Genomic DNA, 22,491 nt, shown 5'->3' with positions numbered 1-22,491 from the left:
TATGAGGATTTATGCAAACAGTATTTCACAGGACTAAACTTCTGTATCTTTAGGAAAAAGACCATAATAGCAGATCTCATCAAGACCAAAACATTCCAATAGAGATCAATAAAAATTACTTAGAGGGTTTTTTTTTGCTTTATTTTTTCCTGAAAATACTGAAGTTTTGAGATGGATGATTTTCCTTGGTATAAATTGAAGAATTGTACTATAAAGGATGGAAAAAAATACCCTGAAGGCGATGGTACATTTTGTAAAAATTTTATGGGATAATCATTTTTCAAAACCTGTGAAAGTAGATGATAGTTCTGATTTGAAGTAGGGTTGAAAAAAAAGATCCTGAGTTAAGGAGCACTAAGTGAGAATCACACAAACAATAGACAGTTAATCACAGTAGTAGGTAGTACTGTGATAGAAATAATTGTATTTCGTGTCAGTACATAGAAGGATCATGTGATTTAGATTAGAGGTGGTGATTGAAGGACCAAGTAAGAGTTGCCTTTCCAGAGGATGTGATGCCTGAGCTGAGCCCTGAGGGATTTAACCAGATGAAGAGAAGGATGATGAAGCATTTCAAGAGAACATGGTGTATTCAAGAGAATCGCAAAGAATTGTACATGGCTGGAATTAAGGGGAATGTGTCAGGAACAAGTGGGAAAAGAGGCTGCAGCAGTAGGCCATAAAGAGCTTGATATGGCATGGATTTTATCCTGAAGAAAGTTGGAAACTCTAAAAAGAAAACAGTAAAAGCATAGGACTGTCTGCCAGTGTGTTTACTGTCCCTGGCTTGCCCTCCTACCTCCCATTTTTCTGTCTAGTCCTTTAGTGAGAAGTGGGGAGTTTTATTTTCTCTACCATGCTTATAAAACTTATTGTTCCCACTCTTCCTACCCTCCCCTTCTGACTTTCTGCTTCCCAGTTGTGGCGGGAAATCAGTTGACAAATCTGGTTAGCATTGTCTATACAATTGCGCACAGTACGAATGACATGGATTACTTTATGCAGCTAGGCATTGTATCTAATCCACTTTCACTGTTGAGATGACTTCTGTAAGGTTTTGTTTTCTGTTTTCTTTTGATGGGGTGTGGGTAGTGTTTCATAGAGTTTAGGATATTGATTGAATTTTTTCCCTACTGAGTAAGGTATAAACATAAAATTTGTTTTAGCGGAACTCTTTAAAATAAAAGTAACATATAGCTGGTAGAATTGCTGTTCAGTCTGCGTAGGCTGTCTCAAGGACACTGTGCCTTGCTATGAGGTGAATGAAGGACTTCCGTAGTTGGAAATTGTTTTCAGGAATGAATGAGTGTATTGAGGCAGAGAGTTAACTTGGATTTCTTTCTGGATTGCCGATAGTTTACGTAGTTACTTTGTGCAAATTACGGAATGGTGTTCCCTCTGGTGATGTGGCCTCAGGAGACTGGTAGATGGCACTCCTTCAAACAATTGAAGCCCTGCAGGCACATCCCTTGGCTAGTGGACCATGAACTTGAATTTAGCTCTTGTCTTGCACCCTTAAGCAAGGCACAATCTTTAAAACTGTACTTAACAACTCCAGATATTTTGAACTTAAGTGATTGAGGATTTGCTATGTGCTTGCTTGGCTGATATATACTAGGGTAGGGACAAATTTTAGAACAGCCTTTTACCTTGCCCCACAGGCCCCAGTTTTCATCACTGTAGATTTTTTTGACTTAGGCATGTAAGTGGTAGCTCTGCCTAGCAGCATAGTAAGAGGTAGTGTAACTGAATCGTGACTGTTTGAGAGGGCTGTTAAGCTTTGCCCTTGCGTGTCTTTGCTCTGCAGCCATTCAGTAGTTATGGGACAGAAGAGGAAACATACGTCAAATGTCAGTATGGTTTAGTTTGTAGTTCTGGTTATCAGGGAACAGATGGAAATGACTGTTTCAAATACAAGTTTTAAGCTGTCTGGATTTCTTTTCTTTTTTTTTTAATGTTTTACTTATTTTTGACAGAGAGACAGAGCATGAGCGGGGGAGGGGCAGAGAGAGAGGGAGACACAGAATCCGAAGCAGGTTCCGATCTGTCAGCACAGAGCCTGACACGAGGCTCGAACCCACAGATCGCAAGATCATGACCTGAGCCAAAGTCGGATGCTCAACCAATTGAGCCACCCAGGCACCCCTGTCTGGATTTCTTCTATCCATAGCCTTCCACTCCCCAAAGGCTTCATTAAAAATTAGCCACATTGGTAGCTAAAAGGAGTTGAAGAAGCTCTGACCAGGTTTTCTGGTTAAGAATAACATGACTCCTCAGTTACTGAATGGTACCATTGACAGGCACTGTATTTAGGTGATGTACTTGTATTGTGTGTTCAGTCCTCTTGAGGTAGGATGATCATGACTCATATTTTGCAGATGATGAAAGTGAGGTTTAGAGAAGCTAACTAACTTGCTCATTGTTACAAGATTTGAGTAAGAGATTCAGTATGCTTTCTCCTCTGTTTAAAAAGTCTTCTAAGATTAAATCTTCCAAATTCTGTTTATGAGAAAGAGAACATAGTAAAGTAAAAAATTACATATCTGACTTTATTTAAAACATATATTCCCAATTAATTATAAAATTCATATGGAATGGTAATGTGTAATATTACATAAAATGAAGTTACCTTTTTTTTATTTTAGAGAAAAGAGTGCATGTGAGCTGGGGAAGGGGCAGAGGGAGAGGGAGAATTGCCCCTATCCTTATTGGTACTGGAAAACTTTGTAGGGGCCCCTGGGTGGCTCATTCAGTTAAGCGATCAGCTCTTGATTTCAGCTCAGGTCATGATCCTGTGGTGCTTGGGATCGAGCCCCACATCAGGCTCCACGCTGATGGCATGGAACCTTCTTGGGATTCTTCGTCTCCCTCTCTTATCTCTGCCCCTCCCCTGCTCATATTTTCTCTCTCTCTCTCTCTCTCTCTCTCTCAAAAATAAAAAACATTAAAACACTTTGTAATCTGGATTCATTATTTCAAAATTCTGGTGCTTTAATTTCAACTTTTTTTTTTTAATTTCAACTTTTTTTTAATTTCAACTTTTTTTTATTTTGAGAGAGAGAGCGTGAGTGGGGTGCAGGACAGAGAGAGAGAGAGAGAGAGGGAATGAATGAATGAATGAATCCCAAGCAGGCTCCTTGCTGTCAGTGCAGCACCAATATGGGGCTCGATCTTGTGAATTGTGAGATAATAACCTGAGCTGAAATTAAGAGTTGGATGCTCAACCTGCTGAGCCACCTAGGTGCCCCTCAGGTTATCTTCTTTTGGCCTCAAGATGTTAATAAACTATAGTTACTTAAGAGTATTTCATATTTTCCCCTCCTGCTAATGTTTATCTCAGCTTTTCAGTGCACTCTTCACTCCCCGAATCAAGGGTAAAAGAGCTCCCAGCTTGTTGAGAGGAGTCCTGGGCGCTAAGACCAGCACTCCCTGTTGCCCTGTCTGACCTCATGGTTTTAGTTATACTTTATAAAATCATTATCAAGAATCAAGGGGCCATTTGTTTAATCTTCCATATCTGTGCAGTTTCAGGGGTATACTGGGTATAACAGATCCAAGCATATTTATTTATTACAGTTGGATAGTATATAGTTCCGTAGTATTAAAAGTATACACTTTACCTGGTGGACTTTTTATTACTTTCATGGGCAGAATTTAGTACTACAACACTACTAGCTGTAGAAGACCATACTTTTTTAACATCAAAGCCTCTGAAGCTGCCATCTGGAAAGATGTGAGAAAGTAAGCATTTGATGAAACGCTAATCACCGAACTATACTTTATTCTGACTCCTTCCTTTCTACCTTTCCTCTCTCAGCCAGTTGTTGTCAAGTGCAATTGTTTGCACCTTCACAGTACCGGCACCCAGTCGCCTCCTTGTACTGTTCCCACTACACTGCTGAAGGCCTTGGGCACCTCTTGCCTTGCTTACCGAATGAGCCTTTTGGCTGGTCCTCTTTTCTCTTTAAAAATATCCAGTGTCTCCAAACTCAGCCTACTATTCGTGGCCTCTTCCACTTGAAGCCAGTCCACATCTGCATTTTCTCTTCCTGTATCCTCCTCTCTTATTGTTTGTGCCAGGTTTGCTTTGTCAGGAACTGTCTTCCTTCTTTCAACCTTATTTTGGAGTGCTTTAAGTCAGCTTACATGTGGAATCCTCCCTGACTCCTTGCATCCCTCTGACCCCTCATTTAATCTCTGCTTTCTTTATCAAGGAATAATGTAAGTTTTACCAAGTATTGAAGCTTTATATATGCTGTCTTTATCTTCTTCAGTGGTCAAATAAGCTTTCTTGGGGGTCTTGGGAAATCTTTGATTTCCTCAGAGGAATGCAGCAGTGAATGAAAGCAGACACAGTCTAAAGGAACTTACAGCCTATTTGGGGAGACAGTCATTATTTAATAATCTTAGAGAACATTGAAGGTACTTACCCAAAAAATACAAAAATACTAATTCAGAGGAATATATGCACTCTTGTGTTCATAGCAGCATTATTTATAATAGCCCAGATATGGAAGCAGCCTAAGTGTACATTGGTAAATGAATGAATAAAGGTGTGGTGTGTACACACACACACACACACACACACACACACACACACACAGGAATATTCAGCCATAAAAAGGAATGAAATCTTGCCATTTGCAACAATATGGATGGAGTAGAGAGTATAATGCTAAGTGAAATAAGTCAGTTGCAGAGGGGTGTAGGGTGGGGGAATGGGTGCAGTAGGCGATCGGGATTAAAGAGTACACTTATGATGAGCACTGAGTAATGTATAGAATTGTTGAATAACTAATTGTACACCTGAAACTAATATAATATTGCATGTTAGCTGTACTGGAATTAAAATTAAAAACTTAATAAAAAGGGGTGCCTGGGTGGCTCAGTCAGTTAAGCGTCTGACTCTTGATTGCGGCTCGGGGCATGACCTCACGGTTTGTAGGTTTGAGCCCTGAGTTGGGCTCCACGCTGATAGCGCAGAGCCTGCTTGGTATTCTCTCTCCTTCTCTTTCTTTTTTAAAAAAAAATTTTTTTTTAACGTTTTATTTACTTTTGAGACAGGGAGAGGCAGAGCATGAACAGGGGAGGGTCAGAGAGAGGGAGACACAGAATCTGAAACAGGCTCCAGGCTCTGAGCTGTCAGCACAGAGCCCGACACGGGGCTCGAACTCACGGACCGTGAGATCATGACGTGAGCCGAAGTCGGCCACTTAACCAACCGAGCCACCCAGGTGCCCCACTCCCTCTCTTTCTTTGTCCCTCACATGCATGTGCTCGTTCTAAATAAATAAATAAATAATAAATAAATAAATAAATAAATAAATAAATAAATAAATAAAACACGTTGAAACTGTGGTAAGTGCTATGGGATAGAGTACATGGTATTCATGGTGTCATAGATGTTATAGTGGTTTTGACCCAGACAACTTTTTTGCAAAGTGAGAATTGAGCTGAGGGAATTAGACAAAGAAGGGTAGGGAAGTGCTGTTAGAGTGTAAGGTAAGAGCAAAGGTGGGAGGGAGCATGGCCAATATAAACCACCAAAAGAAGGCCAGGATGGTGAGATTACAGAGTTCATGGGGTATAAGATAAGGCTGGAGAGCTGGGTAGGACCAGTGGATGTTAAAGAATTATTACAGCTTTTACCCTCAGATCAATGCAAAGCCATTGAAATGTTTAAGCATGGAGATAAGATTTGTGTTTCAGATCTCTGGCTGCAGTGTAGAAGATGAATTGGAGGTGGAGGGGATCAGCAGTGGGCATGGGCAGTCTGTTGTATTTGAACAACTGCAATAACGTATTAAACCCAAAGTCTCAGTGACTTGACACAGAAAATACTACTCTCTATCTCGTGGAGTTCAGGGGAGTCGGGCAGCCTTCTTCTGTCTTGAAGTGTGTTCACCAAGGTCCTCTTGTCAGGAGAAGACAGAGCTTGAAGATCACTGTTAAAGAGCCAGGGCTAGAAGTCATTTGTAGTACTGTGTACAGCTTTTGCTAAGCAGAACTCCATGGCTGCCCGCTGAACTTGCAAGGGAGGCTGGGGAATGTAGTCTTCCTGTGTGCTCATGAGGAGGAAGCAGTGTGGTGTATACATAATCTTGATCTCTCTCCCCTGCAACCACTTGGGAGGTTATTATAGCAGTCAGATAACAGGCAGTGGTGGCTTGGGCTGGAAGAGTGGCAACAGAGATGGAGAGAGCCGAAGGTCTTGGAAAAGATACAAAAAACCAAAGGGCTGAATATGGTGAGGGAGAAAGAAGTGTTGAGGATATCTCTTAGGTTTGGAGCCTATGTAACCCAGATGGTGGTATGTACTGAGAAAGGAAAACTGGCTAGAAGAGGACTTTGGACATGCTGAGCATCCGATCTCTTTTGAGTCATGCAGCTGGAGATTTTAGATAGGAAATTGGGTGTAAAGGCTTCCAGGTCAGGCAGAAATCTGAACAATGTGTGAGTCATTTGGATTAGATGATTGAAACCTTACGCATGATAAAATCTCCTAGGGAGAATGCAGAGTCCTTCCTTTCCACCTAACTGCCATCAGCATCTCTGTACTGCCAGATTGCTCTACTGTCACCCTCTCTGACCTCAGCTGACCTTTAGATGTCCTCAGAGCCTCTTTGCTTGTCCTCAGGTGATCCCCTTGGGAACTCCTTGTAACAGCTGTTCTAAATCTTTACCTAATATGCCCTCAAACCCCTGCTCTACTTCTTCTAGCTTATACTTCGCAGAGAAAATAGAGCCTTTCAAGTACAGTTTTTAGCAGTGTATCTTCCTTCTCGAAACAGTTACCCTCCCCTTTTACTCTTTTAGAGGGAAAAATGTGTAGGTTCCCCCCACTATCCAAAAGTAGAGTGATCCTTTGAAACCTTTCATAAGCCAGAATGGTGTAGCAATTACCATTAATTTATATGGAAAAACTTGGGGTGCCTGGGTGGCTCAGTTGGTTAAGCATCCGACTTTGACTCAGGTCGTGATCTCACAGTTGGTGGGTTTGAGCCCCGTGTAGGGCTCTGTGCTGACAGCTCAGAGCCTGCTTCGGGTTCTGTGTCTCGCTCTCTCTCTGCCTCTCCCCTGTTTGTGCTCTGTCTCTCTCTCTCTGTCAAATATTAAAAAAAAATAACAAACAACAACAACAAAATTTATATGGAAAAACTTTTGAGCATTTGCAGACCCAAAAACATGACCTTTTTTCTTAGGCTCTTCTGATACCTTAGGACACACCTTGATAACAAATGAACAAAATAAATCAAGATAAAGCACACATGCCCACAGACACTGTTTAAAGCTATGGTGTCTTGATGAGGAAATGCTGAGTGTAGATCTGGCCAAGGAGCTTGACAGGGCCACTCACTGCTCGGGGGTATGGACTGCTTCCATACAAATGCTGAACACTAGTTTTGCTATTTGCCTTTTTTTTTTTTTTTTTTTTTTTTTGTAAAAGTGAAAATCTTTAGATTTCTTTTGGTCTGCAAAAACATACTAATGGCAGGTCTTTCATAAAAGTAAAGTGGTATAACTTGAACTTTGGAAAATCAAGGGATATTTGTATATTCTTTTCTAAGACTGATGATCCTGTCATCTCATAGAATTTTTGTGATTTATAAGTGTCTGATGATTTTAAGTACTCTTTCTCTCTCTCTCTCTCTCTCCCCTCCATATATATATGTATGTATGTGTGTGTGTGTATACATATATATATATATATATATATATATATATATATGTATACACACATATATATATATGTGTGTGTGTGTGTATATATATATATACACACACACACATATATATATATTCCTTCCGCCTTTGGTGTTTTGGTTTTCCTCCTCTTGTTCCTTCAAACTCTTAAACTTTTAGTATGGTCAGATTTCCCCAGTCCTAAGACAATTTCTGTAAAGTTAGCACACTATTTTCCCTTTGCCATTAACCATCTTGTGCCTTCTGTCTTTAACTCCTCAGTTTACCCCAGTAAATCTTCAGCCCATTACCCTGGACTTCTGCCCATTCCTCCAATCTCCTGAAATGCATAGAAACTCAATTGCCAAACTTGGTGGTCTGTTTCAGTCATTCTCAAGCTTCAGAGTTTTTGGTATTGTTGACCCCTTCTGGCCACTCTCTCGTGGCTTCTAGGATGCTGTTTTCTCCCTTCTAACTTTTTCTTTCTGGTTTCCTGATCATTTCTTCTTAGTCCCCTTGACTTGCTACTCTTTTGCTACTTAATGGTAGTGCCTCTAAGATATTGATTATAGTCCAAAATACCTATCAGATACATGCTCACATTGCCAGCTGCTAACTGGTCATCTCCACCTAGATGTCTTTAAAATTAACATACTCTGGATATTTGTAATTGCTTCAGAAGTGGTCTTCCTGTTTTCATTGTGTTTGCCAGTTTTTCCTTCACAGTCTTCAATGTTAATTTCCTCAAGCACAAGTGTCTGTAGTATTCCTTTCATCAGAAACCTTCATAAACCTCCTTTCTGATAGAGAAAAGCTCAAAACTTCTCCTTACTGAAGCTTTTAAGGTTCCTCTAAATTACAGCTAGATTTGGCTGAGATTAGTTGCATATAATTGCAGAATACATATTGACTTTGTTTTCAATTACTGGTATGTGATTAATAGGATTTATTTCCAAGTCAGAATTTAAAGTGTTGTTTGAGGTAATTCACTTAGATATTGACAGGTACATTCAAATGATTGGTTGTATATAAGACTTCCAATGTTTCCTTCATGCTTTTAAATATGGGTTGGTCAGTTGTGATTTATGGATCAGCATATGGACTAGGGAGTTAGAGGAAGTGGGGGCTCTTTCTAGTGTTCATTAATCTTTGTTACTTTGGACATTTTATTCACCTCTGTTCAAAAAAGCAAAATAAAGATTCTTGTTTAACAGAAATGAACTGTTGAAGATCAGAACAATACTACTCTTAAAGCAGTAAAAGAAGGTTTAAGAAAATTGTTTTTTAAAAGCAGGAAAGTGATAAAATTGTATCGCTTTTGAGGTAGTTTTGTAGTCTTAATTTTCTCTACTACTTCATTAATTTAGAGTGAAAAGTTTATAAACAAAATGGATTAGATTAGATAGGATTGAAGTAGATTATGATCAGATATGGATTGGATAGGATTGAAGTGTGTTAGAGCTCTTTTAATAAATGAGATGACTATATGGCCCAGTTACCTCAATATTAAGTACATGCTAGAATCTTAGTATATTTTAATCCCCAGAATTCCTATGTGCATTTTTAAAGTAATAGCTTTATTACTAAGATATAATTCACATATCATAAAGTATAATTCAGTTATTTTCAGTATATTCAGACTTGTGCATCCATCACCACTGTCAAATCCTGGAGCATTTCATCACATCACATCACATCACAAAGAAACCCCATGCCTGTTAGTGGTCACTCCCCATTCCTTTTCCCCCTTAAGCCCCTGGAAACCACTGATCTGCTTCCTGTCTGTGGATTTGTCTATATTGGACATTTCATAGAAATAGAATCATGCAATATATGGCCTTCTATATCTGGCTTCTTTCACTTAGCATAATGTTTTGCGAGGTTTATCCATGTTATAGCATGTAACGCCACCTTATTTTTTTTATGGCTGGATAATACTCCACTGTATGGATACTACCACGTTTTGTTTGTCCATTCATCAGTTGGTAAACATTTGGGTCTTTCTACCTTTTAGCTATTATGAATCATGCTGATCTGAATATTCCTGTAAAAGTTTTTAAGTTTTATTTTATTTTTTAAATTTTGTATGAGAGAGAGTGTGTGCGCCCAAGTGGGGTAGGGGCAGAGAGAGAGGGAGAGAGAATCTTAAGCAGGTTCCACGTCCAGCTATATCTCAGGACCATGAAATTATGACCTGAGCTGAAACCAAGAGTCAGACGCTTAACTGACTGAGCCACCCAAGTGCCCCCGTGTACAAGTTTTTATATGGACATACGTTTTCATTTCTCTTGTGCCTATACCTAGTAGTGGCTTTGATAGGTATTAACTCCGTGTTTAACTTTTTGAGAAACTTCCAAACGGTTTCCTGAAGCAGCTGCACTGTTTCGCGGTTCTGTCAGCAATGTAGAAGGGTTCTAGTGTTTCGACAGCCTCACCAGCATTTGTTACTGCCGTCTTTTTTGTTAGTCCTAGTGGGTGTGAAGCAGTAGTTCCTTGTAGTTTTGATATATTTTTCCCTAATGGCTAATGATGGTGAGCACTCCTTCCAAGTGCTTACTGACCCTTTTTATATCTTTCTGGCAAAGGTCTATTCAGATCCCTTAACTCTTTAATTTGGGTTGTGTTTTTAATTTTTGAGTTATAAGGGACTTTTATAATATTCTGGATACAAATTCCTTACTGGATATATGATTTGCAAATATTTTCTCCCCGTATGTGGGCTGTCCTTTCATCTTATATGCAGTTTTATTAATCACATTACTTGACATTAATTTTGCACTGTTTAGTATTTAAATTCTGTTAAGGTCATAAATCTTGCTTTAGAAAAGCTAACGTGCAAAACACAGTGGTTAATGAAGCATTAAAAATTATGGCTCTAGTGAAGTTAGTGTAAATAGAACACTTCTTAAAGATGAAAAGATTAAAAACTGGCTTTAGATTTTTTGCTCTGAAGATTATGTGTAACTGCTTCCTCATTTCAGAATAGCAGGTATAACATGGTAAAAGGCTTATTTTTCTGGTCAGTATGATCTTAAACTGTCTTCTTTCTATAGCAGTAAACATTTTCTTACCCTTTTTTTAAATGTGCAATATAAAAGACCTATATCATTGTGTAAGCTTAAGATATACAAGGTAGTGATTTGATAGAGGTATGTATTACAGTGTGATGATTACATTAATACCACTATCTTGTCACTTAATTATCATTTCCATGGTCAAAACAATTAAGGTCTAGTCTCAGTTTTAGTTACCCTGATCTTAATTTAAAATTTGAAGATTTTAGGGGTGCCTGGGTGGCTCATTCAGTTAGGGTCTTGATTTCAGCTCAGGTCATGATCTCACGGTTGGTGGGATTGAGCCCTGAGTTGGGCTCTGTGCTGACAGTGCAGAGCCTTCTTGGGATTCTCTCTCCCTCTCCCTCTGCCCCTCCCCTGCCTGTGTGCTCATTTGGCCTCTCTCTTTCTCAAATAAATAAATAAAACTTAAACTTGGGGATTTTGTGAGTGAAATCTTAAAGGCATATGACTAATATGTTACTGAATATTAATCACATGATTTTGAAATGTGAGTAGAACAAAGACCTTTTAACTCCTCTTTTATTAGAGAAAGATATGCTGGGGGGATGGGATTTTCCCAACCCAGCCATTCTGTCCCTCTGTTGTGCATTATGAAAAGAATTTTGGGTATCATTAACCCAAACTGGGAGATGACTAGTCCCCGGCAGGGCTCTGAACAACCTCTTCAAAAAGAAAAGAATCCACCTCAAGGAAGCATCTTTTTCTAGGTTTTAGGGTAGGAGGGGTTGCTGTCACTCAGTCTTCTCTTACTCCCATATAATAGTGATGAATATTTTATGTATGTAATCTTTTTAAAAGTTCAATGCCTGAAATTAGTGATTACAGCTTAGATTTTGTTTTTCTGTTGGATGATGAGTTCTTAAAAATTTGAAGTGCACACCATTCTATAACAAAAAGTTACATAGTGTTATTATGTTTGGCACAATAAAAGTTGTAAGCTTCCTTCTGATTTTTTCCCCCCCTTATAGGCCTCAGGAGTGCAAGTTGCAGATGAAGTATGTCGCATTTTTTATGACATGAAAGTTCGGAAGTGCTCCACACCAGAAGAAATCAAGAAAAGAAAGAAGGCTGTCATTTTTTGTCTCAGTGCAGACAAAAAGTGCATCATTGTAGAAGAAGGGAAAGAGATCTTGGTTGGAGATGTTGGTGTAACCATAACCGATCCTTTCAAGCATTTTGTGGGAATGCTTCCTGAAAAAGATTGTCGCTATGCTTTGTATGATGCAAGCTTTGAAACCAAGGAATCCAGAAAAGAGGAGTTGATGTTTTTTTTGTGGTAAGCATCAGAAATATCGAGGCTCTGTAAAACTCAGTGTTAATCTCTTATTGTTGGCACTTGGAAAACCAGTTCCTAGGGCCAACATGATTTTCAGTCAAGCTCTTTGCAGTCGTTGTCATTTAGTTTTTATTTTTAGGGCTTCATAATGTCTTAGCTGGATTGATGTTTGTGGGATGAAAACTAAATTTTACTCTCTGTGTATTTGAAAGACTATGACTTTTATTAATTTTTTTGGTAGGAGAAGGGACAGGAGCTAGATGTTATGCATTCTCTGAACTCACTTTTTTTTTTTTTAATTTTTAAATATTTGTTTATTTTGAGAGAGGACACAGAGGATCCAAAGCAGGCTCTGCACTGACACCAGAGAGCCTGATGTAGGGCTCGAACTCATGAACTGTGAGATCATGACCCAAGCTGAAATTGAACATTTAACCCACTGAGCCACCCAGGTGCCCCTGGCCTCACTTCTTATAAGTTACAGTTTCTCAAAAAATTCTTCCTTGAATCCTGAGGAGAAAGTTTAGCGCACCAAAATCCTTCTGCAACATGTCTTGCAGGAACCAACTCCTCACTTTTTAAATCACCCATCCTTGTCCCTCTGTGCTTTGCTACTTTTGAAGTCGGTACTGGTATTACAACTGTAATTAGCTCAGGGTAGCCACTAACTACTGTGGCTGTTTAAATTTAAAATAATTAAAATTAGGGGCGCCGGGGTGGCTCAGTCGGTTGGGCGTCCGACTTCAGCTCAGGTCACGATCTCGCATCCGTGGGTTCGAGCCCCGCGTCGGGCTCTGGGCTGATGGCTCAGAGCCTGGAGCCTGCGTCCGATTCTGTGTCTCCCTCTCTCTCTGACCCTCCCCCATTCATGCTCTGTCTCTCTCTGTCTCAAAAATAAATAAACATTAAAAGAAAAAAAAAATTAAAATTAAATACATTTTAAAATTCAGTTTTTTAGTCCAATTGCCACATTTCAAATGCTCAGTAGCCACATAGGACTAGTGGCCACTTTACTGGGTAGCACAGGCAGGACAGTTCCATCATTGCAGAAAGCTCTACTGGACATTGTTCTAAATGGTGAAAAAGTGTTATAAAGGTGATTGATGTGGCCTTTTTCTTGAAAGGCTATTTAAATTAGTTATTCTCGTCTTTTCAAGTAAGTTTGAGATTAAGCTTGAGTTGACAGTCACACATGTATGTCTTACTTAGTTGTATTATGCTACTGTCCTTGATAAGGAATTCTTACACAGAATATTCTCTAGCTTCCGATGGAAGGGAGAATGGTGACAGCCTTTGATTCTGGGGGAGCGAGGGTCCTCTTGATACTTTTGCTTGAGGCAGGGCAAGGCGAGGAGGGGCTTAGCTTTTAACTGTGTGCTACCAATGGCTTGGGATATGGAGCTAGGTAGTCAAAAGAATTCTGGTTTAAAAGGAATGTAACTCTAGATCACTCCTCAGTTACATTGCAGCAAGCCTTTATCGAACTTGGTTAAACCAAGATGCTGCGTGGATATAAATATGGGGTCAGGGTGCTTGTTTGGGGGCAGGTTTTTGTTCCGCAAGCCTGACAGCCATGGACATACATACGTAAGGATCGTAGCTAATGGGACCTCAGGTGAACGCATTCCTGATTTGAACTTTTATTTCTGCTACATTCCAGCGTTTGTGTTAGGGCCTGCGAAAACAGCTGTGAGGAAAACAGGTAAAGCCTCTGCCCTTCTAAGATTTATAGCTGAGTGGTAGAGATGGCAGCTAAAGCATTCGGCTTTTAAGTTGGTGCCTGTTTCCTTCGTTTGCACTGTTTTTTCCCCTGGTGTTTATACTTTTTTTTCCCCCACTGTGAATACAATGTGTCCTTATTAAAGGACATTTGGAGAATATTTGGAAAGAAGAAAGGGAAATTCAGTGTTAATGCAGTGTTTTGTTTTGCATTGCTCCTTTAAGAAATTGTAAAATTGTATAGGAGTTTCCCACAGCAGGCTCTGTTTAGGGCCCAGGAAATGGCTCTTAAGGTGTTTTAAAAATCTGGTTAGAGGGCACCTGTGGGGTTCAGTTGGTTGAGTGTGAGACTCTTGATTTCCAGGATCCCACCTGCTTGGGATTTTCTCTCTCTCTCTCTCTCTCTCTCTCTCTCTCTCTGCCCTTACCCCATGTGTGCATGCACTCTCTCAAAATTAACTAACTACATATGTGTTTGGTTAGAGTAGAATCAGAACAGCTAATGCCTTTTCCTGTCCCTGACCTATTTTGTGTGAAGAAAGAACCCAGGTAACTTTGCAGCTCAAGCAATTTCCAGACCTGAGGTGGTGGTTATGGCCCTGCCTCCCTCCTTGGAACTTCAGGTTGGGAGGAATAAGCACCTGAGAGACACACAGACTGCGTTTTCTGGTTCCCAAGGATGGAAACTGCCCGCTGTGGGAGGAGTAGATTAGGTGAGGTCCACACCAGCCTTTGTCACTAATGGCTGTGGAAGACTGTCTAGAAACATGGCAGCTGAACGCAAGCATTGGGTGTTTAAGAGTATTTAACTGTACTCCATCTAGGAGTGTATGTAGATAGTGGGCAGTGGAGGCAGTGGGGCTTGATGGTATTGTGCTAAATGATCCGTTCATGGACAAGGGGTTTGGATAGGATGAGAGTTTTCTGTCCATTGTTAATATTTCTATTATTTTTCTATTAATATTTCTGATAATATTTCTATTATTTTTCAATATTGCTGGTGAAGAAAGTGGTGAAGCATGCTTTCCAGTATTCATTCAAGAGGAGGGAGACACTAACATTTTTGTAAATACAAGATAATAGTAATATTGACAATTAAGGCATATTAATGCTGAATTGCTTATGCTTAAAAAAAAATCCTTGTGATTTCTTTTACTATTTGAGACTAAGATGGAAAGCACAGACTTGTGTGGTCAGAATTTGCCGTTGGAATAGACATAAATGAAGGGATTGGTGAGGGGTAAGAAAGGGACTTTTACTTTGTTTTCTAAAAAAGAATATATTACAAATAATCTGAAGCAAAAATGCTTAAGTTGCTAGCATTTCTTAATTCAGGGTGGCAGATACTTGATTTACAGATTATTCTCTGTACTTTTCTGTGTTTTGAAACTTTTTTTCTAACCAGAAGGAGTTAAAAACCTTGTATAAAGATGGTTGTAATTTGCCTGAACTTATTGATAAAAATGGGGAAAAAAATTTAAAGAAAACAAATTGGGTGATATAGTCAATTGTCCAGTGTGGGGATTTTTTTATTATGGACCGTTAATCTGATTTTAAATCAGTGGTTCTAGTTTGTTTCTACCTTAGTCAACCTGAGCCATTGTGTGTATGCGTGTCCATCATGACATCTCTAAGGAGGTGGGAAATAGGAAAATTGGGTAGTTAGTAAAACTCTCCCGGGAGATTCTGAGGACCGTCCCCTATCACTGATGCAAATGCTTAACACAGTGTAAATTGTACTTTCTCTGAACGTTTTTTTCCATTTTTGGCATCTTTTTATCCAGGGCACCAGAACTAGCTCCTCTGAAAAGTAAAATGATCTATGCAAGCTCCAAGGATGCAATCAAAAAGAAGTTTCAAGGTATGGATTAGATTTACTTGCAAATATTTAGAGGTGTGGTGAGCCTGGAATTGGGGGCTGCATCTTTTCTAAGAAGCACCTTATTTCCTTTGGAGAGTCTTGGTGACAAAGAAGGCACGTGCTGCCTGTTTTGAGGAAAAACCTGGAAGACTGAACCCGGCTTTCAGCGTGTCGTCTGCCTTACGCCGGTCACTCCAGGTCTGAACAGCCTGTCTTGAAAACCTTATTCTCAGGGAGGGGTAGGGGGCACACACAAAAAAACCCCAAACACCTTATTCTCTGGACATTGCCCACATAGGACTTGTTTAGGCTGGTTTTAAACTAGTTTGGGATGCTGCTGAGTCTCTCACACGGCATGTGGAGATTAATTGGTTTGTGTTGGTCATACTAAGTAGTGAATTTATAGCCTTTGAATGTGTTGACATAATAAAGTTGCATAAAAGAGACATTCATAAATGGGAAAGGATACTCTTTGTCTCTAGCTTTACTTTGGAATGGTATGATTTTAGCTAATTGTCTCATCTGTGTCCAAAGGAAAGTGCCCTTGAACTGGCCAGTTATCTCTGACTTGCCACTGGGTGAGTGGGATCCTGATGAGACGGCCTGACTGTACTTACTGCCTCCAGCCAGGAGGAAATGTTGGTATGATGGGAGGAGCATGGGGCAAATGCCCAAAGGCCTGCAATGAGGGCTAAGCTTGTAATCTAACTGCTGTGTGACCCTGGCCCAAACCGCTTAACCTCCTTCGACCTTGATTCTCTCCATAGCAGAATGGGAGGCTTGGTCTGGATTGTGTAGGCTCAGTTTAAGAGGTGTCCCACCACCTTCCTTGCCGTGGCTAGCTCCAAACAGCTGTGTGAGCCAAGGTCATAGGGCTTGGCCCAGTGTGGTTTTTGTTTGGTTTTACCATGGCTGGCTTCTATATTCTTGTAGTGAAACAGGTTTGCTCTAGCTTGTTTTGCTTAGGAAAACTCACTTCTTTTATTGAAGCCTGCTGCTACATAGTTCAGGCCTGTCAGATGTCAGATTCCACAGGCATTTGGGTTGATGTTGCTCTCCCCGCCCCCGCACCGCCGGAAGTGTGTTCACTGGTTGGTTAACTGATGTTTTAGCGGGACTCCTTAACGTTCCACAATGCAACTGAAAAAGATTGACAATGGATTCCTTACGTCCTTATTCTGTGTTGCCTTTCAGTAAAGGAAATGGAATTGCTATATAGACTTGGCCTGGTGATGTTAAAGATGGTCACTTGTTGCTTTTTTTTCCCTAGAGAAACCATTACTGGCTTTCTCCAGTCAGTCTAAGTAGTCCAAAGGCTGACCTGCTGTACTTTCTGCAGCTTAAGAAATGGTCTTAAAATTATGAACAATCAGAAACAATGCAGCTGTTTGAAAAACAGTAGCTGTTTACAGAGAAGCTACTGTATGTGATTCCCTAAGTGAGCTGATTCTGCAGTGTGGTGATGTAATTTTTCTGAGAAAGCAATCAGTAACACATTTTACACAGTTTTCATTGTGATTGAGTTCTTAAACGTATAGTATAATACCACTGGAGAGCTAACTTCTAGAGCAAAGGAGATGCTGGTTGTGTAAATACTCTTATTCTTCAGTGTAGTTAACTAAAATCAACTGTGCAATCAAAACACTGAATTCATATTTTTACTTACATTTTAAAAACCAAGAAAATTACTAGACCTGCTTTTTAAGTTTTTATTGAAGTACAACGTAGCTATAGAAAAGTATGCATCATAAATGATTGTAGAACTCAATTTTCACAAACTGAACAAAATGGTGGTTTCTTGATTTAACAACCAGCACCCCAAAAGTCTCCCTCGTATCCCTTCCAGTCACACCACTTTCTTTTACTCCTTCCTCCACGTGGAACCAGCACCCTGACTTCTAGCAGCATAAAATAGCTTTGGCTGATTTTCTGTTATACAAATAGAATCATCTAGAATGTATGTTTTTATAAAGTTTGGCTTCTTTTAGTCAGCGTTCTGTTAGTCTTTCATTTTGTCGCATGTAGCTACAGATTATTGATTCTCCTCACTGTAGTATTCTGTTGTTTGTATATACCACAGTTTGTCTATCCATGTTAGCGCTGGTCTTTTAAAACAGTTGCTGTCTTAGAGAAATAGGTTAAATTACTGCTATAATTCTTAAATAGAATTGTTGTTTTTCCTTCCTAGGCATAAAACACGAATGTCAAGCAAATGGGCCAGAAGACCTCAATCGGGCTTGTATTGCTGAAAAGCTAGGTGGATCCTTAATTGTAGCTTTTGAAGGATGCCCTGTGTAGACCATCATTCAGTGCCACAAATTGAAAGCTTCCATGTTTAATGTTATCCTCTTGCTATATAAATGTTTAGGCCAGGGTCTCACTGAGAGGGAGCTGTCTTGTCATCTGTTAGAGTAAATTAAATATTCTATAAACATGTGCAGATGGCCCTAAATAAATCTAAAATCTGAAGTTTTATTGGTGTGAAATTAAATTCTTATTGGCCAGATGCCTGTTTTTGATGGGTTGGCTTGTAAAGATTTTTGTTAAACTCATGATTTTTAATAATGCAGTTCACAAAACAGTACAAGGCCTTATGAAGAGAATCACTGCATCTTTGTAACCTCAGCAGTTACTTTGTTTCTTTGCTTAGAGAATTGGTCATAATCTGGTTATAATTTTGGCCCCAATTTATTCTCTCTGGAGCTAAACTGCATACTAGAAAATAAATCTCCTCACCATATGTAACAGCACTAATATACTAACTACAGTAAGACTAAGTCAGGCAGCCTTCTAATTCTAGCAACTGTGTAATGGAGACTGCCTCAGAATTGTGCACACTTCTAACCGGCGCTGATTTTGCAAAGCACTGTTTTGAGCACGTGGTTGGAATACAGGAAGCAGCTCTCTGCACCTGCAGTAAGCTCTCCATTCGCTAGTTCGGGAGACTGCTCTGAGAGTGACCTTGCATCTTGGAAATAAAATCATGGTGTGTCCTCAGGAGAATGTGCAATACCTTGCAACGACTTCATTATAACACAAATTAGGGCTCCATTGTAATATACTTTGTTAATGAAAATGATAAAATGGTGTATTGACAAGCTGGGACACTTGTGACCTCTTTAATTGTGTCTCCTTCAAAATTTTGTTGCTTCTGGTACAGTAAAGTGTGGAAGAACATTAGGTACATGTTTATGCTGGGGCCTGGGAGAACTTCCAAATTTCCTAGAGCAGTTTGTGGATTGTATGGGAAATGGGGAGCAGGTGTAATGGATGACACCCACGGAAGCCACCACCTGATGACACTTGCAAGTGATTGTCCTTAACATCACAGGCATAACGACACTTTGAACGGTGTAGAGATGCACACTGTTGGACTTAGAAGTAGCAGTATTGGCTTTGTGTAATAAAGGAAGCATTTTTAACTCCCTCTCGTGTAATTATTCACGGTGAATTGGGGATGGAGGATTTTGCCTTCCATAAGTGGGGTAAGGCGTGGAGGTTTGGGTATTTCAGACCATTAGAGTTAAGATCACAGTTCTTTCCTCCTCTTATTGAACGAGGAAGTTGGTGTAAAAGTTGGGAATCCTTTCCTACTCTAAATGTGTATTCAAACAGCAGGCTTAATGTCTCCTGATTTGTTTGGGAGACAAAAAAGTTACACTTAAATCAAAATACTTCTTTCAGAATTGTCTAGGGGCACCTGGGTGGTTCAGTCAGTTGAAGAACATCTGAGCCTTGATTTCAGCTCAGGTCATGATCCCAGGGTCATGAGATCAAGCCACATGTTTGGTTCCAGGCTGGGTGTAGAGCCTGCTCGCTCGCCCTCCCTCCCTCCCTCCCTCCCTCCCTCCCTCCGTCTGTCCATCCATGTGTCTGTCTCTCACCCTCTGCCCCCTCCTCCACACTCGCTCTCAAAAAAAAAAAAAAAAAAAAAAAAAAAGAATGGTCTAGAAGACCGTGCTGGCTACTGGCTTACTGTTACTGATGGACTGCTTGTCATTCTTTCTTCCGGAGTTTCTTTTCTCTACTGCAAAGCAGTGCTTTCAGAGACCGTGTATATTAACAGCCCGCCCAAGAAGCATCACAGGCCACGGCTGCCCTACTCCAGAATCAGCCATGTAGATACAGCCAGGTATTTGGTCAAAGAGTTTTAAAAGAAGGAAGCTTTTTTCTGTGGTTTTAGCTTGTGACATGTGGCGCTACCTGTGTAACCACCCTTTCCTGCTGGTGTGTGTGCATTTGCATGTGTGTTGGGGGTATGGGAGAGGGATGCATGGCTGTGGGAACAGAAGGATTTCAAATTGGTACAGGGATGTAAGAGAACGTAAACGTCTTCCAACACTCCACTCTTGCAGCAGAAATTGGGAAGATGCTAATAGTTACTTGTTATCTCTACCTAGGGGAACTTTTGAGAGATTCTTACTGGATTCCTGAGGTTGGGGCCCAAGAATCCTGCTAACAAGGACTCCAGGTAATTCTGATGCAGAATTAGAGTTTGAGACCTCAGCCAACACTGGTGAGGAATAAAACTGGCAGGTGTACTCTGCTCTCAGCAAACACATTTACATTTTTACAAGTGTAAACACATTACAAAAATGTGTTTGTGGAAAGCTGACTAAAGTGATACTCTCTTGCCCTGGGAAAGAAGCAAATAAAGCCATTGCTAACAAATACAGAGCTTGACTGTGAAGTTCGTTCTTTCAGGGAATATTAATCCCTGAGAAAATAGCACAGCGACTCAGATAATAGAATTAGGCTCAGTCGAGTGGTTTCCTTTCTGCAGAACTGCCCAGAGTGCTGGCTCGTCCACACACACAGGAAGGGCAGCTTCTGTTTCTTGACTGGTTTGTTGCTCTTAGGACTAACAGATTGGATATGCCCAGGGACACATCACTTTCCCGTGATCTGGGCATTTCTGAAACACGGCAACACTCTCCAGACCAAGTTCCAGCTGAGCTGCAGCTAGAAGAAGGGTCATTATGGTTGACCCTTGAACAATACAAGTTTGCACTGTGTGGGTCCATTTATTTATGGATTTTCCTTATGATTTTAACATCAGCTTTACTGTAAGAATACAGTGTATAATACACATACCTTGCAAAATGTATTAATCTGTTATTGGTAAGGCTTCACGTCACTAGGAGGCTATTAGTAGAGTTTTTGGAGGAGTCAAAAAATGTAATACACGGTGCCTGGGTAGCTCAGTCGGTTAAATCCTGACTCTTGATCTCAGCTCAGGTCTTGATCTCAGTCGTGAGTTCAAGCCCCATGTTAGGCTTTTTGCTGGGTGTGGAGCCTACTTAAAAACGACAACAAAAAAGTAATACACAGATTCTTCACTATGCAGGTAGGGGTATCTTGCCCCTAACCCCCGAGTTGTTCAAGGGTCACCCATGATTGCATTGTGGCTGCAAGAGGGTGAAGTTCTAGGAGCCAGAGTTTTGGTGGAAGGAAGGCTTGTGTAACTTGAGCTGCATCTGGCTGGCCAGGTCTGCCCTTGAGACTTCCCCAGCCCCTAGCCAGTGCCCTTGGTAGGCAGCCCAGGAGGGAAAGTCACACAACTTCTACTGGGCAGCCCTGGGACTACAATTTGGATCTCTTGTTTTCTGTCCCTAAGCTATTCCCATTGTATCCCAGGGGAGTTCCTTGTTTCTGACATCTGGAATTCTGAGGTTAATCTTGTTCGGTGCCAGGGATGAGACTGGAACTGGGGCAGGAAAGGGCGAGAGTTCTTTTGGGCTTTGAATCCTGTTAGACCCAAACCTGAAGGAAGCTTAGAAGACATTTATGGAGGGTGTCTGGTGGTTTCTAAAACCTTGTGTTTTTGCTGCCTACAGGCCAGGCATCCTGGTGTGTATACATTTTACTAAATATCATGCTGAGATGACCAGAGGAACTTAGTCACAAGAGTCGCTCCTGGCACGATGGGGCTCCCAGGTCTGGAGATGGCTGTTTATGGGCTGTGTGACCCTGGAGCTTCAGGTCAATTCTTGGGAGCCTCTGAAGGGTGGGGTGTAGACTAGATGTTCTCAGAACTCTCCCACTTGCACTGTCGGGGATCTCCGATGGCAGTGGCAGTGCTGAGCCCCGGCTGTGGCCTCTGCGAAGCCTGACCTAGGGGAGAGCATGGCTTCTTGCCAGCCAGTGCTCTAACCGAGCCCGGGTGACTCCTGCCTCCACATTGAACTTAGCAAGTGACTGCAAGAGCCGGTTGTCCTGTGCTGCACCGATACTCCATTTGCAGGACACAGAGCTAGGAATGGCCGGGCCGATGAGCCAGGCTTTCAGGGCATCTGTGCCATGTTGACAAACACGAGGTGCCTATCAGCCTCCTGTTCTAGCATCTACCAAGGGTGGCTGTCTCCGTTATCTTCCTGAATGGCTCTTTCTTCCTTCCCCAGCCTGGTGATGGAAGCTTGCCCAGGAACAGCCCTGGCGAGGAGGCCAGGCAGAGGCAAACCCTATCAGGCTGCTTGGCGAACTTGGGTTCCCTTCTGCTGGGCCTCAGCGCTGCGTGGCACATTTGCTGGGGCGTGTGGAGCGGAAGACTGACGATGGGCCCTTAAAGCCTGAGTGGCAGGTAGTCTCCAACGTGGCATTTTCAGAGCCCCCAGGGGCCCCACACCCTGCCTTTGTTTTACCTCCTCCTAACCGGTGGACACTGGGCCTCTTACCACGTGGTTTGAGCAGGGGGTAGGGCTGGAGCCAGAACCCAGGGAGCAGCTGCCGCCCTGTAATACCCGAAGGCGGCAGTTTGGTGCCTCCAGGTCTCTCTCCGTGCCTTTCTTGCCCCAGAGCCCCCCCTGTTCCTGTGCCTTCAGAGGGCACCTGCCCAGCATAGGGGTTCTCAATTCTGCAGCATGGCAAGGGGATGG

General features: G+C 41.2%; 1 protein-coding gene across 1 annotated transcript in view; it reads left to right on the top strand.

The window, feature by feature from the left end:
• The window catches only part of DSTN (destrin, actin depolymerizing factor), a 35,259-nt gene extending 16,221 nt beyond the window's left edge, over nucleotides 1–19,038 (top strand). The window contains exons 2-4 of the mRNA XM_060611612.3: nucleotides 11,729–12,036; nucleotides 15,540–15,616; nucleotides 17,805–19,038. Of these exons, the coding sequence (XP_060467595.1) occupies nucleotides 11,729–12,036; nucleotides 15,540–15,616; nucleotides 17,805–17,914 (495 nt within the window). The 3' untranslated portion in view covers nucleotides 17,915–19,038. The remainder of the gene's footprint in view (nucleotides 1–11,728; nucleotides 12,037–15,539; nucleotides 15,617–17,804) is intronic.
• Nucleotides 19,039–22,491: the final 3,453 nt, after the last annotated feature.

This window comes from Panthera onca, chromosome A3 (genome assembly GCF_046562875.1).
Source record: "Panthera onca isolate mPanOnc1 chromosome A3, mPanOnc1 haplotype 2, whole genome shotgun sequence".
Taxonomy (NCBI): Eukaryota; Metazoa; Chordata; class Mammalia; order Carnivora; family Felidae; genus Panthera; species Panthera onca.
Note: the sequence above shows the minus strand (reverse complement) of the source record. Positions and strands in the feature narration are given on the sequence as shown.